Genomic DNA, 16,762 nt, shown 5'->3' with positions numbered 1-16,762 from the left:
GTGATTGTGTTTTCTTTGCCAAGTGTCATGATGTGTTTTGAGTGTTTCATTTTTAATGGAAAACATGCAAAAAGTGCAAAACAGAATATGCTTAGATCTTAGAGTGATATGAGATAAGAGCTGGCAAGTGAAACTCTTTGAAACAACTGTCTCAGAGGGACCTACTGGCCTCCTGAGTTTTATTTTTGTGAAGTTACTCATTATCTTTGTATATGTTTTGATAGGGTGCAGCTGGAAATATAATTAATATGCTGTGGCAGTTGATGGAAAATGGACTGGAGGAACTCAAGCTTCTCCAAACCGTTCTGGTTCTTTTGACAACCAACACAGTAGTGCACGACGATGCCCTTGCTAAGGTAAGAGGTGTAAGGAAACTGCAATGCGCACTTGAGCAACACTCCCAAGTGAAACTGGCTATTTGACAATATTTAATGTCATTAAGTAATGAAGCCCAATTGTGCACTAGCTAAATTCTCAAGGTTGTTGGTTATCAAACTGCAGTAATATATTATTAAACATAGAAGTAGACTTCAGCCTGGGATTTGGTTTAATTATAATCTTTACAGTTTCATTTATTTCAGTTCATTTTTCTCCTTGAGAGGTCGAAGTGAAGAAAGTTAAACATAGTGTTGAAATGAACGGTTTGGCAGTGTAATTACAAAGATACCAAATATTATTTTGAGATGTCATATGATTTTGGCGCCATGTTTTCAGTGTCCATAATTCATATCTGCAATGTGTTGAAACTGGGGAGGGTGGGAGGTGGTGAAGATTAATAATAATGATTTACCTTGGCCGGACCCAATGGCAGCTGGAACTTTAAAACTGCACCAGTTAACAAATGAAAATAATTCCATATGTGACCCTCGCTTGGGAAGTTATCAACCTGGGAAATGAGATTTGCTTTAGGAAAGGTTGTGCATTTTTGTCAGTCAGTGTCTTGTATTCTGCTATATCGTTTTCTTGCTTTCCAATGGTCATTTGGTTTCCAGAAATGAAATTGCCACAACTTAAAAGGTTTCAAAAAAGTATGTATTGCTTCTTTTCTCACTGTTTCTCGAACATCATATTGCTGTTTTTTGGCATCATGTTATGTTTTAAGATAGACCATTTGTCAAAGCTGCTATGCAACATTGATTAAATAGTTACTGTTTTTAAGTTTGAGTGTCATGAAGCTACCAGTTGGAAAGCAAGATCTTATGATAGTGTGGACTGAAGCATGTCAAATTTGGGACGGTGCCCATCAGTTCACAGTTGAAAATAACTGTGCATATGATCCTCACTTGGAACACTATTGACTCAGCATTGTGAAGTAGAATGGATGCTTGCAAGGGCTATGAATGTTCACTTCTGGCTTTAGATGCTCTTTTTAACTGGCAGATCATCCATCAGTGATGGTGTATGCTGGGTAACGTAAGTTTCCTCACCTTGTTTATCACCTTGATTAACCAGGTAAACATTCTCAGGGCCCAAGAGTGCCACTTACTATAATGAGAATGTTCTGAGCAGCAGCTAAAGGTCTGTGTTTCTTTGTGTAACCTTTGGTTGCCATTGGCATCAGTCAGTTAATTCCCTGTTGTGTTGACTTGTCTGTGTATGTCTAGAATGGCATGCTATTTCAGACAGTAGAGTTATAGATATACCATTGCTGCTATGGTATCAGACTTTATAAATCTTGACTTAATACTATATGGCGGATATGCTTTTTTGTGTGAATTTGATATTTCAAAACTTATTCAGTGATCAATCTAATGAAAAATGTGCACGGAATAAAATGAGTCTAAGATGTATGTTATCTTCTCCATTTCCTGCAATGATTATTGGCCTGTGTGGCAATTTATGGGCAGGTTTTTGTTCAGTTAATGATACCCACTGGCAGCTAGACTAATTCTGTTCAAGCGCATTTTACAAATGTCCCTTGCAACATGACTTTCGTGCCTTCATCTTGGACCAAGATTTGAGCCGTGATATGAAAGTTAAAATGAGAATATCTAAACAAGTCTGCTTCCTGATTTCTTTTGAATTGAATAACCTGAAATCAACCTTGCCCTCATATTATTGCAACTCTAATGACAGCCAAGGTTATGTATTTTATTTGATGTAAACAAATTAATGCTGTATGTATGGATTTAAGCTAATGATTTGTGAAATTTAAACTGTCATGACTATTTAAATTTATTCTGATGCTTATATGTAATGTGTTCCTATGCAGAAATTTTGACTACATTTTGAGTGATTTCAGTAATCCTTTCTAGTCGCATTGTGAGATGTTCAGGTGTTCATTATTTCATTTGTGCTATTAGAGCAATTAGGTTTGTTGAAAATTGATTTTGATCTTCTGATCTTCCCTTATCTTTTATCCAATCGTGTTTGTTATGAATAGCTTTATTCTCAATTGTTGTCCCTGCTGCCTCATGTAAATGTAGAAATGAAAAATGAACTTGTAAACACAAGAAATCAGTCATCTTCTTTAAAAAGATTCTGATGAGTCATAGCTGATGCCTTTTTTTCTTTTAGATACTTGCAGACTTTTCTTGTACTTGCTGTTTATTTTTCATACCTCTAGAATTTATTCCTCCAGTAGGTCTAAGATGTCAGTTGTAGTATTTTCGGGTTGCCTTTTAATGTTTTTCCTTCACATAATACTCCTATTCATCCTTAATATTCATGAACCTTTTAGTAAGCCCACCCACTTAGACATTAGCTAGTTTCCGAGGAAGCAGCACAAACCTTTCAACTTCCAAATGAATGTTCTGTATAAATTCCTGAATTTTCTGACAAAATATTGTTTAGATTGCTGAAATTTTGTTCATTCTTAAATACCTCATATAGAAATTTGTGAGTGAAATCTCTTGAACAGGGTCATTCCTGGGAAGTAATTAGTTTTCTTTACAATTACAAATGAACCTTATGCTCACAAAACTTATTTCCACATTATTTTAGGCAATTGTACTTTGCTTTCGGCTACACTTTACCAAAGATAATATCACCAATAACACAGCAGCAGCTACAGTACGGCAAGTGGTTACAGTTGTCTTTGAAAGAATGGATGCTGAAGATGAGCAGCATAAAGGTGAGTTGAAGTATTTCTGCATTCTGGTGCATGCTCATGCATCAATTCACTTTCAGAAAAATATTGAGAGCTCTAGAGATGTTTTTCCCTCAATTTATAACTCATTCACTTTAGGAAAAAATACGCAGCAAGTATAATCTTATGCCATAGCAGTTAAAGAGTCATCAGAGAATCCCTACAGTGTGGAACCAGGACCTTTGGCCCAAAAACTCCACACCGACTCTCAGAGCATCCCACTCAGACCCGTCCCCCTATAACCCACCTAATCTACACATCCCTCAACATTATGGGCAATTTTTCATGGCCAGTCCACCTAGCCTGCATACTTTTGGACTGTGGGAAGAAACCGGAGCACCCAGAGGAAACCCGTGCAGACGTGGGGAGAATGTGTAAACTCCACACAGACAGCCGCCCAAGGGTGGAATCGAACCTGGGTTCCTGGCACTGTGAGGCAGCAGTGCTAACAACTGAGCCACCATGCCCCCCGAGCTCTAGTGTTCTTACTAGACATTTATTCACCTGTAGTTCTACTTTATTTCATATTGCTCACATTAACCTTGATAAATTTTAGCCTTTCTTCATTAATATATTCCAGAAGAAATAATTTTCAAAACCTTGAGTCTTCCCTTAACATCTAGAATTTCCAAAGGCCAAAAATTTAATCTAAATCTTTCATGTAAAAGTTATTTAAGTTTTGTTCTTTCAATCACCTAACTTCATACAATGAAATAACCTTTGGGGAGTTAGGAACAAAAACAAAGTTGCTGGAAAAGCTCAGCAGGTCTGGCAGCACCTGTGAAGGAAAAGACAGAGCTAACGTTTAGGGTCCAGTGATCCTTCCTCAGAACTGATGGTGACTGGGCAAACATCAGTTTATATGCAGAAAATAGGGAGGTGGGTGGGATAGGGAGTAAACAATAGGATAGAGCCCAAAGAGAGAGAAAGACAGTTGGACAGACAAAGGAGTAGATAACGATCAGGTTGGGAGGATGAATAGTTATTAATGGGGACTGTTAGTGACTAACAACAGGGGAAGTGTACTGGCAGGCTATGTGGTAACAAGGCCTGGTGTGTGGGGTAGGCGGCTGGGACATGGGAGAGTTTAGGCCCTAAAATTATTAAACGCAATATTGAGGCCCGAGGGCTGTAAGGTTCCCAAGCGGAAAATGAGGTGTTGTTCCTCCAGCTTGCGTTGGGCTTCACTGGAACACTGCAGCAAGCCAGAGACAGAGATGTTGGCCAGGGAGCAGGGTGGTGCATTAAAGTGGCAGGCCACAGGTAGTTCAGGGTCTTTTTTTGCGAGCAGAATGTAGATGTTCTATGAAGCGGTCGCCAAGTCTACGCTTCGTTTCCCCAGTGTAGAGGAGACCACATTGTGAGCAGCAAATGCAGTAGACTAGATTCTGGGAAGCAACACTTCCCCTGAAAGTATGTTTGGGCCCTTGGATGCTGGGGAGGGAGGAGGTAAATGGGCAGGTGTTGCACCTTCGCCGGTTACGGGAGAAGGTGCCATAGGGCTGTCAGGGGGTGTTGGGGGTCAAGGAAGTGTGGACCAGGGTGTCCCGGAGGGAATGGTCCCTGCGGAAGGCGGACAAGGGAGGCGAGGGGAATATGTATCTGCTGGTGGCATCTTGCTGGAGGTGGTGGAAATGGCATCTGATCTTCTGGATGTTAATGCTGGTGGGATGGTAGGTGAGGATAAGGGGAACCCTATTGCTGTTGCGGGAGCGAAGAGAAGGGGTGAGGATGGAAGTGCGGGAGATGGGTCGGACCTGGTTGAGGGCCCTGTCGACAACTGAGCAAGGGAATCCTTGGTTGAGGAAGAAGGTAGACATTTTGGAAGCTCCCTTGTTGAAGTTAGCCTCACCTGAACATATGCGACGGAGACAGAGGAATTGAGAGAATGGGATGGAGTCCTTAAGGAAGTGGGGTGTGAGAATGTATAGTCCAGGTAGCTGTGGAAGTCAATGAGTTAGTAGTGGATATTAGTGGCCAGTCTATACCCAGAAATGGAAACAGAAATGTCGAGGAAGAGAAGGGAGGAGTCAGAGATAGACCAGGTGAAAGTGAGGGCAGGGTGGAAATTGGAGGTGAAATTGATGAAGTTTTCCAATTCCAGATGAGAGAGGGAAGCAGCACCAATGATATCATTGATGTATCGGAGAAAGAGTTGTGGTAGGAGCCGGAATAGGACTGGAACAAGGAATGTTCCGCGTACCCCATGAAGAGACAGGCATAACTAGCGCCCATGCAGGTACCCATGGCCACCCCTTTACCTGAGGAAAATGAGAGGAGTTAAAAGAGAAGTTGTTGAGGGTGAGGACAAGCTCAGCCAAGGGTGGAGGTGGGTGGGGATGGTTCAGGAAGAAGCAGAGAACCCTAAGACTCTCCTGGTGGGGAATGGACGTGTAAAGAGATTGCACGTCCATGGTAAAGAGGAGGCGGCTAGAACTGGCAAACTGGAAGTTTTGGGGAGTAAGCTTGCCCATAACTCTATGACACCATGTGTAGTTCCAGCTATCAAAAGACCCACATCTCCAGAAGTGATGCTAAGGGAGTGCCTAAGAATAAGACAGTAAATGTATTACTGATGACATTTTGCCGTTACACAAATGCACGGTATAAAGGTATTTTCCTTCAGGTTATATATTTCATTCCTCTAGACAATTTGATATCAGCATGACGCAGTCGAACTGCTTTACCCAAAGCAACACCTGGGTTCGATTCCACCCTTGGGCAACTGTCTGTGTGGAGTTTGCACATTCTCCCTGTGTCTGCGTGGGTTTCCTTCAGGTGCTCCGTTTCCTCCCACAGTCCAAAGATGTGCAGGTTAGGTGGATTACAGGAGGATGAGTCTGGGTGGGATGTTCTGAGGGCGGTGTGGACTTGTTGGGCCGAAGGGCCTGTTTCCACACTGTAGAGATTCTATGATCTATGAAAATAAAGTACAAATAATGACTAGTGCTCTAGCCATTGAATTCTGCATGCCACACCAATAGCATTGAGCACAAATAATATGAATGTATCATTCCCCTCCAATCAGGAAGTTTTTGACTTCCAGGAAATGCACATCCTGGGCTAATTTTTGAGAAAATCTTCCTTTATTGTCTGAACACAAGTTATTTTTCAGACACTGTCCAGTTTCTCTGCTTATTGGTTGTCTTTTAGTTCTTTATCTTTATTTTTCATTAATTAGATATCTATCTGCAGAATGATACTATCAGCATATAAAGCCAACTCAAGTGATGTGTCACTCAAAGCGCTTTTGTGGTAAATGAAGATAAATTATTATTATTATTACCTTGTGTAAAATAGGGAGAAAATTGGTCTAAATTGTTTCCAATTGGAACTGGTTGTCTAGTTATTTCAGATTAATATCAGAAAAGTATTCTTCCTGTCGAGTCTAGTTACCTTTTAGAGAGGAGAATTGTCAAAGAGAAAGAAATCTTATTTCCTCAAATAAATGCATCTGGTTAAAATCTGGATTGGATTATTGAAATCATTATGAAAGGTACTTACTTGTTAATACTTAGGCATTAATTTTACTTTTGTTCCTTCAAAAGACTTAACATGAAAAGTAAATGAACCCTAAAGCATGGCAAAATCCGTAGGGACTTTTAAAAATTACCTGCTCCCAATCTATGTCTGTCTATGCACACTAATTGTGGAGAACTCTATGCCGACTCAGAGATCAGCTCCATGAAGAGGTCCTAGTGCAAAATCTGTTGGTTCTCCACTTACTTCATTCAAACATCTATTTCCTAGAATTCCTTTGTTGAATTTTTGTAAGCAGTAGGCCATTTTTCAAATCTAACAGTGCAATATAAGCAAGGTTGTAAAATGCTGCACATTTTAACCAGAGATAATAGGAACTGTCGATGCTGGAGAATCTGCGATAACAAGGTGTAGAGCTGGATGAACACGGCAGGCCAAGCAGCATCAGAGGAGCAGGAAGGCTGACGTTTCAGGCCTAGGCCTTCTTCATTTTCTGAAGAAAGGCCTACGCCCGAAATGTCAGCTTTCCTGCTCCTCTGATGCTGCTTGGCCTGCCGTGTTCATCCAGCTCTACACCTTGTTATCGCACATTTTAACCACTTGGGATTTTGCTCATTTCGTAAGCTTTTTCATTTGGCCATTTGTCTGACATTGGTTCTGTTAGCCTTTTGTTTTTCTGCAGTAAATTATTCACATTGCAAAGCATATCACCATAAACTTTGTTACTTAGGTTGGTTGGAAGATGTAAATTTCAACGCATTGAAGAGTTGAAGTTATGTTCCATTTCTAGAGATTTTCCTTATACCACCTGTGACCAGGACTTGCCCGTCTGGAAAGTTTGACTGTACATTTCATGGTTTAGTAATGGAGTTTTGTTTAAATTGTCATTGTTACTGAAGATTAAAACTCAATTAATTATTTTGTCCACAACTTTTACCCTGAACTCTAAGGTACTGAACATTGATCTAAGACATAGGAAAAGATGAAAAAGCTGAACTCGTTCTTGCTTGCTTATGCATATTCAGTTGAATTTTGTTTTGACTTCGATATTTGCACTATATCTAGTATGTGGTAGTCAATATCCAATAGATTACTTAGTGCAATTGTCTGAACAACAGAGCAAGATAATTTGCCTCCTTTGTGGGGTGGATGGAGATTGGGGAGCAAACGCAATTGATGAGATAGATCTCTTACTTGCAAATTAAGTGAGGTTAAATAGAATACAGAAAGTTTTGCTCTCTTTGGTTTAGCTCAGCACATCTAAAACAAAACTAGATAGGATGTTTGAGAGCTGCTGGCTCCTGTAGAATATGCCAACATTGATATTACCTTCAGAGTGAGCAGAGGGAAAGTGCAGTAAATTAATTTGTGCGAGTAGAATTTTCCCTGGGGAAATAATTAGTAAATAGGAATTGATTTGTAAATAAAATCATGGAGACATGTGATTGTCAATACAATTAAAACAAGTATGAACTTCAATACAAAGTGCAGAGTGCAATGGACCCTTCCTATATAGTAGTTTTATGATGGTCTGCTTGAAAATTGTGCAGTTTGCAGAAATGAAGAACTATGTTCCCAGCATAAATGATTCTGCTCTCTGTGCAATTGTTATTCCATTTTATTTTGGGAGCTGATCAAAAGACAAAAACAACAACACAAACTTTGCTATATTTCAAAGTTGATCTAAATTTCTAAAATCAGATATGCATAATTTCGAAAAGATCCTGATAAGAATGACTCATAATTAGTCGCAAATGGTTGCGAGTTTAATGAATTCAACTTGGCAACATGTGATCTGTGAACTTCAATACAAAATGCATAGCACATTTTTCAATTCTCCAGGTAAAGGAGACCTGCATTTGCAATGTTTTGTAATTATTTGTATACAGAAATAGAATTGTGGGATCCCTTACTTATTTTATACTTTATAGTCTAATGATTGTCCGTAATTGTTGGGAATTGTGATTGCTTGTTTAAATTTATATTGTCATCACAATTTGACACTTGCCAACATGTAGATTTTTCAATAGACCAATTTCTATCTTCTGAATATAGTCAAATTCGTGTTCTTCTTTGTCCATGTGTATTGGAACCAGTGAGAATTGGTCATTCTCTTGGTGGCTGGTTGGTGTTCTTGTGTACACCAGCTAGCCAGCAAGAGACACAGACAAAGAAAGGCACAAATTCACCTGAGACAGCACATCCATAATAGCACGAGCCAAACGCAGACATCATAGGGAATTCCTGGAAGCCTGGCATTCCAACCGGAACTCCATCAACAAACACATTGAACTGGACCCGTTTTCACAAACCGCTGAGAAACCGAACTGGAAGTCGTGTCAACCACCCCAGCAAACCGAGGCATGTAAATAACAAGTGGGGCAGAACGCCAACACTTCACTGGAGGCACATTGATGATGTTACCTAGCAGGGTGACAAATCCTTTGCAAACAAACACACCGGCTCAGTGAGCAAGTCTACAACCTCAACGCGCTTTCTTGCTGCCCTACCAATTGTTTCGTAAGTGGTTATGTAAGTCCTAACTACATACTGAAAAATTATCTACTTGCATGGTGACAACATGGTTGGACAGATATACATATGAACAGGAAGGTAAAGACAGTACCTCTTTATTTTTCTGCACTTTTGTGGACTGAAATGGGAAAAGGACTGTTTTGAAAACAAGAATTGTGGAAGAGATTACTGCACTTTTTGGAAGGAAGTTACCAAAACTCCTTGTTGGAACGCTACTTTGCCCAACCAGTGGGAGGGGCTCGTGCTATGGGATGTGTATGATGATATTCACCAGCTGCGGACGACAAAGGCCATCTGCCTGCCAACAAATGTGTTTGGCTGCTGGGTAGCTAAACAACTTGTGGGTGTGATTGATATTGCCAAAAGACTTCGGACCTCTTGGGAGGTGTTGGGGAGTCTCTGTGCAATAGAAAACAGCTGAAGCCTGAGGATGCCAATCATCTTCTCTCACAAGTTGCTGCAATCTGTTGCTTTTAACCAATACATCGGAGATTTTATGATTTTTGAACTAGTTACTGTGTCTCTCCTGCAAAGAAGTAAAAAGTACCTGAAGAAGAGAGATTGAAGAACAGCAACTCCTGACCAGGGAAGGATCATCTTATAAACCCTGTAGACAATGGCCATTGACCTGCCTTCCCAGTATACCCTCCATCCATAGCAGCAAAGTTTTTCTATCTGTCTGTGTGTGTATGTTTTACAAGGGAGTTAGAGTCTTAACTAGTAGAGTTATATGTTGACAGTTCACAATTTGTTTACCTGTCACTAGAATCTTATTTTTTGTAATAAATAGAAATAATTATTAAGTACAGAAACCTGATTCATGGTTTCTGTTACCTGGGACTAGAATGAAGACAGGTAAATTAGGACTTTTGAGACACGTCAGGAAATAGTGGTACTTGACTTCCAGCATGCTATCCCAATGAGACACAACAGGAGTTTTAAAATGGCATTGGTTAAGTACTGAAAGCCCAAATCTCCGTGACGACCTTTAACTCTTTTTCCTTGTCTTTCATGGGATGTAGGTACCACTGTAGCATTTGTTGTCCATCTTTAATTGCCTTTGACTAAGTGACTTGCTCAGCCATTTCAGAGGATAGCTAAGAATCAACCACTGTAGGTGTGGAGTGAGGTATGGGCCAGACCAAACAATGACAGCAGGTTTCCTCCCATGAAGGGGATTAAAGAACCAGTTAGGCTTTTGTGACAATCAGTGACACTTGTCATGGGGGTCACCGTGACTGAGGCTAGCTTTATATTTGAAGTTTATTAATTGAATTTAATTTCACCAGCTGCTATAGTGGAATTCAAACCTATATCTTTAGCTCCAACTTTGTTTATTCCAGATGATGATAGTCATCCTCCTGTTGTCCAAGGCAATAGCAACAGAAGAACAATCAGCACACTAAGACCATGTGCAAAAGATGCATATATGCTCTTCCAGGTAGAATCCTTTGTTGCAAAGAATTTTTCATTGTTAAATCAGTCACTAAATTTAGTCAGATTTGACCTTAAAAGGTCAGTTGCCTACCATTCTTTGACTTTTATGTCTTTTATTTGTATTTGTTTCTTTTCATTTTTTAAATTTTTATTTTTGCATTTAGCTTTCAAGTTTTGAAATTTGCTTTTAATTCATTTTTGATTTTGTTTTTCTTTTATATATTTGTTTACATCATTTTGGTATTTCAGGTCTTTCATTTTTGAACTTTAGCTTTTCTTTAATGTCAGCATGTAAATCGATAATGCCAGTGGTTTCATTGAAGAAAATGAGTTGAAGTTGATAGTTAGATCTGACATTGAAGGAGCTGAATCAACATCTGTAGAGGTAAAGTTGTTGTGCTTGAACAATATTTAATTTTCAGTGGTGTATGCTAAATCAGCACAGTATCTCTTTAATTCAGTTTCCTCAATTAGGTCACTGGCATTCTTTAAATCATGATATTCACATTGACCAAATGACACATGAGAGAAGATATTGTTAATTCCTCAATGATGAATCTCCCTGTATTGTAAGTATTGCTAATATAGTTTTATTCTGAGCTTCATAATTATTACAAAATCTCTCAGTTGACATCTATCTAATATAATTTTCCAGGATTTGTGCCAGTTGGTAAATGCAGATGCTCCTTACTGGTTGGTCGGAATGACGGAAATGACCCGAACATTTGGTTTGGAACTTCTGGAATCTGTTCTGAATGACTTTCCACGAGTGTTTTTACAAGTAAAGTGTTTGAAATAGACATTTTGAACTTGGTTGGGTTTACAGTAACTTTATTCAAAGAGCAAGATTTTCTGGGCATTGATTTTTGGTCTGATAATTGTGCCTGAGGTGATATCAGCTATCTCATCAAACCCAGAATCTGAAACGAGGTGGAATAACAACCTGCAGTGCATCGAACCACTAAACTTGTGAATTTCATTAATAGAAAGCTAAAATTTATTCTTATCATTTAAAACTTGCTGATTTAAGTTAATGGTTTACTCTCCATTAAGTTGCTAACTTCACCATTCTGTGACCTTTTAATCTATCATCCTTTACAGCCAGTAGAAAGGCAGAGAACCTACTGTGAAGTTTGTTTTCTTTTTCATTCTTGCCAGGTGGTAACTAGGAAGTGGTTCCTGTTAGGAGCTGGCTTCAGAGAAGATATGTGTCTAATGGAGGCAGATTAATTCCTTTTAATAAGAGCTTGAGTTATTTTATAGACGTGACTGAACACCTAAGCCATGAAGAAGAACTTAGTTTCAAGTAGTGTTGATGACCTTGTTTACCTTGAACTTGTGTTCATTTTCCAGCAATAATTAAAGTGACCACTGATTTTATTATCAATGTAATTCTTGCCTTTTGATGGGTTCTTCAACTGTTCATTTTAAAGGTACCTAGAAATTATTTGTCCAGGGCCTTGTTAGTCTCTAGTACTCAATGAAAACAGGTTTGCTTCTAAATGTACGACACTTTATTGGTGATGGTATATGCCTCCAGCAGACGTAAGCTGACCTTGTGTGGCACTGCAAGAAAAAACGGGTCTACAGCATGAGTAATTTACTTTAAGGATTCATTAATTGCATTTAATAAAGGACTGATCAGAATTGAGGCAGCAATATTCTTCGTAAAATCAGCTAAAATTACCTTTATTCGTTTTAAGAAAAAGGAACATGAATAAGCCATTCTGCCCTGAAACATAACATGCAAAAGAATGGTATCATGGGTTGCTTACATCCCAAATCCATTTACTCACCTTTGCTGCATTTGTTTTGATGCCATACCTGACAAAAATATATCAATCTCATTCTTAGAAAATTTGAAGGGACTCAGCAACCTTTTGGGTGGAGATTTCCAGGATTTTTTTTATTCTTTCATGGGATATGGGCATTGCTGGCAAGGCCTGCTTTTGGTGCACTTCACTAATTGTCCTTGAACCAAATGGTTTGTTAGGGCATTTCAGAGAGCAGTTAAATATCAAGCACATTTCTGTTGGTCTGGAGTTGTGTCGACCAGACCAAGTAAGGATGGCAGATTTCTTTCTATAGAGTAAATTAGTAAACCAAATAGCTCTTTATGACAATCAGTGATAGTTTCTTGGCACCTTTAGTGAGACGAGTTTTATTTTGCAGAATGTTTTGTCTTTATTAATTGTATTTAAGTTACACCAGCTACGATGGTGTGATCTGGTCCCATATCATTAGCCTGGACCTCTGGATTACTAGTCCAGTGACATTACTACAATGCCAACATCTCCCCTCACTTCACTAGAGAGAAAAAAAATCCTGCTTGATCTACTAACTAGCCTAGCTCATGTTTGATGATTGTGTTCCTCTAGAGTTCTGCCATGGAATATCAGTTTACATACTGTTTAAATTTGTCTGTATCTTCGTAGTCTAGTATGGGACAAATTGAGTGAGATGTTTTGTTGTTAATATTGTGCTCAGGCACAGAGTTTAAATTAGATCCAGTACATCATGTGGCTTCTGAACTAGTTCAAAAGATTTGATCAAAAAGTCCATGATCAACCTTGTAAGTTCTGGTGTTTCCCATTATTTTTAATCTGTTTTCATGCATAAAGAAGGTGTAAATTAATATATTAGTTCCACTTTTGTTTGTGCTTTTGTTTCTAAATATCTGATCTTGTACTCTTTCCGAACTTTCATATCACTGTCTCATCGCAATCTTTGCTTTAGCTGTTTTCTGTCTGTGTTTTATATGTTTTGTTTTCTGTTTCTGTATCGCCTTATTGCTGTTGTTTATTACTTTTTCACTTCTCCCACTTGATTTCATTATGTCCTCAGTCCTTTGATTAAACAGTGATGCAAGCAATGCTAATACGTTTTTTTTATTTTTCTCAAGGGAATTGTCCTGAAGTTACACCTTAGAAGATAATAATGTGTGTCCCCTTAGAACATTTCCCCCTCTTCTATTTCAGAAGTTTCAAACAACTAAGCTAAACACTTTTTATAAATTGCTTTTAACACTCTCATGGAAGCCCAAATACTGAGTAGCTAATCAATTACTTTTCAATTGTGTTCATTGGTGTTACAAATACAAGTATGGGATGCAGTTTATGCATAGCAAGGTGCCACATGCAGAATGAGATAACAAGCCAATTTGTTGTGGTATGTTAAAGGGAAGAGCCCTGGGAGCAACCCCTAATCTTTACATAGTATTGAGTTCCAGGCAGCCAGTTAATGAAGCGTACGACTGGAGCCATTCTTTTATCTATTTTCATACATTTACCGAGTAACATATAGCAAACATATCCCCTCCAACTCTCCAACTACAGTTTTAGTCATAACTTTATAGAGGGCGCAAGATATTTTCTAGTCGCCTTGATCAGAGATGTCCTGGGTAGGTGGAATTTGAATACTGCTTGAACACTAGGGGCACTACCAATGTGCCACAAGAACCCTAACAGAGTTTCCCACCACGTTCAAACAATTAAAAACACTTAAAATGCAATTAATATGCAGTCCCATGATTTTTTTTAAAACACACCCACTTGAATAGACAAATGGGACCTCAGTTTAACATCACAAGTATTCTCGTTATGAATATGCACTCCGTATTGCTCTGAAATATGTAATGGCCTGGAGTTTGTGGACAGTGACAAAGCAGGGGTACTCATCATCAATGACATTCTGTCCTTAACGCAAGCTGGAATTATGTCATCACTGTCCAAATGGCCAATCACATTAAAGGATTTACACAGACAGACCGAGAGGAAACACAGCAATAATACAAATTCACTTTTTAAAACCTTCCTGCGACAAACAAAAATTATTAGGAAATGCACATCGAGTGAGGTTAGATGTTGACGTATTTTTATAACTATCTAAAATTATATATTTAAATTATAACATCTAATTAATCATTTAATAGCATTTTTTGAGAGTAAAATTATTATTTTCAGGACAAGTTTTATGGAGTTTCCAGCAGCGACTAAAGAATGGGAAATCTACAGTTCTTGCTAATTTCTGTGATTACCAGTGAGGGATAAGGTGATGGCAGTGTCCACAGCGCAGCCTATTTCAGAGCCCTGAGATTTAGGGCTTTCTGAGCTAATCTATGCATATGGTCATATTTGAAGATAAAGTCTGCTGAATGCTGACATCTTGCCAATAGCCCCTATACCCACCCCCTTCTCATCCACACCATAAAATGGCTAATTTTACACAGCATAATTACAAGGCTTTGCAGTGTAGTTTGTAGACTTCATTAAGACTCTCATTGGCCATTTCCATAACAGTCTTGATTTTTTTTTCAGGGATCCCATAGATCAGGTGACTGGGTGATTGCCTGTGTCTCGGGCAGGAATTCTATTATCAGAGACTATTTTGCATAGAGCATTTTATATAAAAATTTTAAATCTTATTGTGATAGAAAGAAAAGATATTCCCAGATTATTTATTATTCTTATTGTCTTGTGTTCAATATAATATGCACACCTTATATAAAAGTCTGTTACCCCAAAGTACTTTGAGTTATTTTTGAAGGGCAATGCCAGTTACTTTGTAGACAAACTGATAATAGGACTTCCCTTACAAGTGGTAATTATGCGTTAACAAAATCTTAGTGGTGATGGGATTTAGTACTGAAAATGCCAGTTTGACTTAATTAACATTTGTTTTGTGTTTTTGTTCCCTCCTTTTCCCTACAGCACCAAGAGTTCAGTTTCCTTCTGAAGGAAAGGGTGTGCCCTTTGGTGATCAAGCTGTTTTCTCCCAATATCAAATTCAGACAGGGTACTAATACTCCATCTTCCCCAACTCCTGTCGAGAAACCATACTTTCCCATCTGTATGCGCCTTCTGCGAGTGGTATCTGTTTTAATTAAACACTTCTATAGCCTTTTGGTAAGGGATCTAGTTTTTTTTCTTGCATATTTAACTATTGAATTAAAAGTATTTATTCAAGAAAGTTGTGCAAATATATACTCATAACATTCTCTCAGCTTTTGAAATACAGCATCTGTATTTGCTTTGGCTGTCACTGTGGCTATCATATGGCAAAGGTTGTCTTTCAGATACATTTTGTAAGTTCCACTGCAGTAATGCAAGAATAAAACTGTAAATAGACCTATTTGTGTTAATGAATGTGTGACCAATTGACTTTTGTGTTCTATGATTATTTGACCATATGTCAATTATTGAAAGTTGAAATTGTTTGGTTTCCTCTCAAAATTCAGTGTTTTTAACAGTTTCAACATTACATTCCAAAATACTATCCAGATTTTAAAAGTTAGTGGACTATTATGTGAACTTGGGTTCAGAGGATTTTAATGATTCTGCACATAACAGCTTCCAGCAAACCAAGCAATACCATTGCAGGAGCCAGCCATGTGGAAAGGGGGAAGTTGTTTGTAAGAGAAGCATGCTGCCAGGGACTTTTTAATGGGGATAATTAAGGTTTAATGTGTACAGAAAATAAAATATTTAAAATCATTTTATATTATTAAATGTTTCAATTGTGTATGCCACCATTAAATTTAAATAATATGAAGCTTTCATTATGTAGCTTGTTGTACAAGGTAAACAAGCAGATTGCAGTTGGCTCATTCTTCCTCCCATCCTTAATAATGAACTCTTAAATTCTCCACAATTGATGTCAAGCTAACTGGCCAATAACTTCCAGTCTTCTGTCTTCCTCCCTTAAACAGTAGTGTTACATTAGCCATTTTCCAGTCCTCTGGGACCCTGCCTGACTCCAGTGATTCTTGGCAGATCACCACCAATGCCTGCGCTATCTCCTCCACTATCTCCCTCGGAACTCTAGGGTGTAGTCCATTTTGCAGTGCTCCAGTATCCACTGTTGCCTCTCTCTTGCCTTTTAGAGTCATAGAGGAAACAGGCCTTCAGGCCAACTCATCCATGCTGACCGGGTTTCCTAAACTGAGCTAGTCCTATTTGCCTGCATGTCACCCATATCCCTCTAGACCTTTCCAATCCATGTAGCTGTCCAAATTCTTCTAAATGTTGTAATTGTACTCTCCTCCACCACTTCCTTTGATAGTTCTTTCCATACATGCACCACCCTCTGTGTGAAAAAGTTGCCTCTCAGGTCACTTTCAAATCTTACCCCTCTCACCTTAAACCTATGCCCTCTAGTTTTAGACTCACTTACCATGGGGAAAAGACCTTGGCTATTCACCTTATCTATGCTTCTCATGATTTT

At 38.6% G+C, this 16,762-nt stretch overlaps 1 protein-coding gene across 4 annotated transcripts in view; it reads left to right on the top strand.

Annotated features, from left to right (window-relative positions):
* Nucleotides 1–219: 219 nt before the first annotated feature.
* The window catches only part of mon2 (MON2 homolog, regulator of endosome-to-Golgi trafficking), an 87,604-nt gene continuing 71,061 nt past the window's right edge, over nucleotides 220–16,762 (top strand). For all 4 annotated transcript variants that reach the window (XM_048608077.1, XM_048608076.1, XM_048608075.1 and 1 more), the window contains exons 1-5: nucleotides 220–356; nucleotides 2,944–3,073; nucleotides 10,447–10,544; nucleotides 11,196–11,321; nucleotides 15,250–15,444. In XM_048608077.1, coding sequence (XP_048464034.1) covers nucleotides 249–356; nucleotides 2,944–3,073; nucleotides 10,447–10,544; nucleotides 11,196–11,321; nucleotides 15,250–15,444 — 657 coding nt within the window. In that variant the 5' untranslated portion in view covers nucleotides 220–248. The remainder of the gene's footprint in view (nucleotides 357–2,943; nucleotides 3,074–10,446; nucleotides 10,545–11,195; nucleotides 11,322–15,249; nucleotides 15,445–16,762) is intronic.

This window comes from Rhincodon typus, chromosome 18 (genome assembly GCF_021869965.1).
Source record: "Rhincodon typus isolate 14 chromosome 18, sRhiTyp1.1, whole genome shotgun sequence".
Classification (NCBI taxonomy): domain Eukaryota; kingdom Metazoa; phylum Chordata; class Chondrichthyes; order Orectolobiformes; family Rhincodontidae; genus Rhincodon; species Rhincodon typus.
This window is presented reverse-complemented; position numbering and strand designations above follow the sequence as displayed.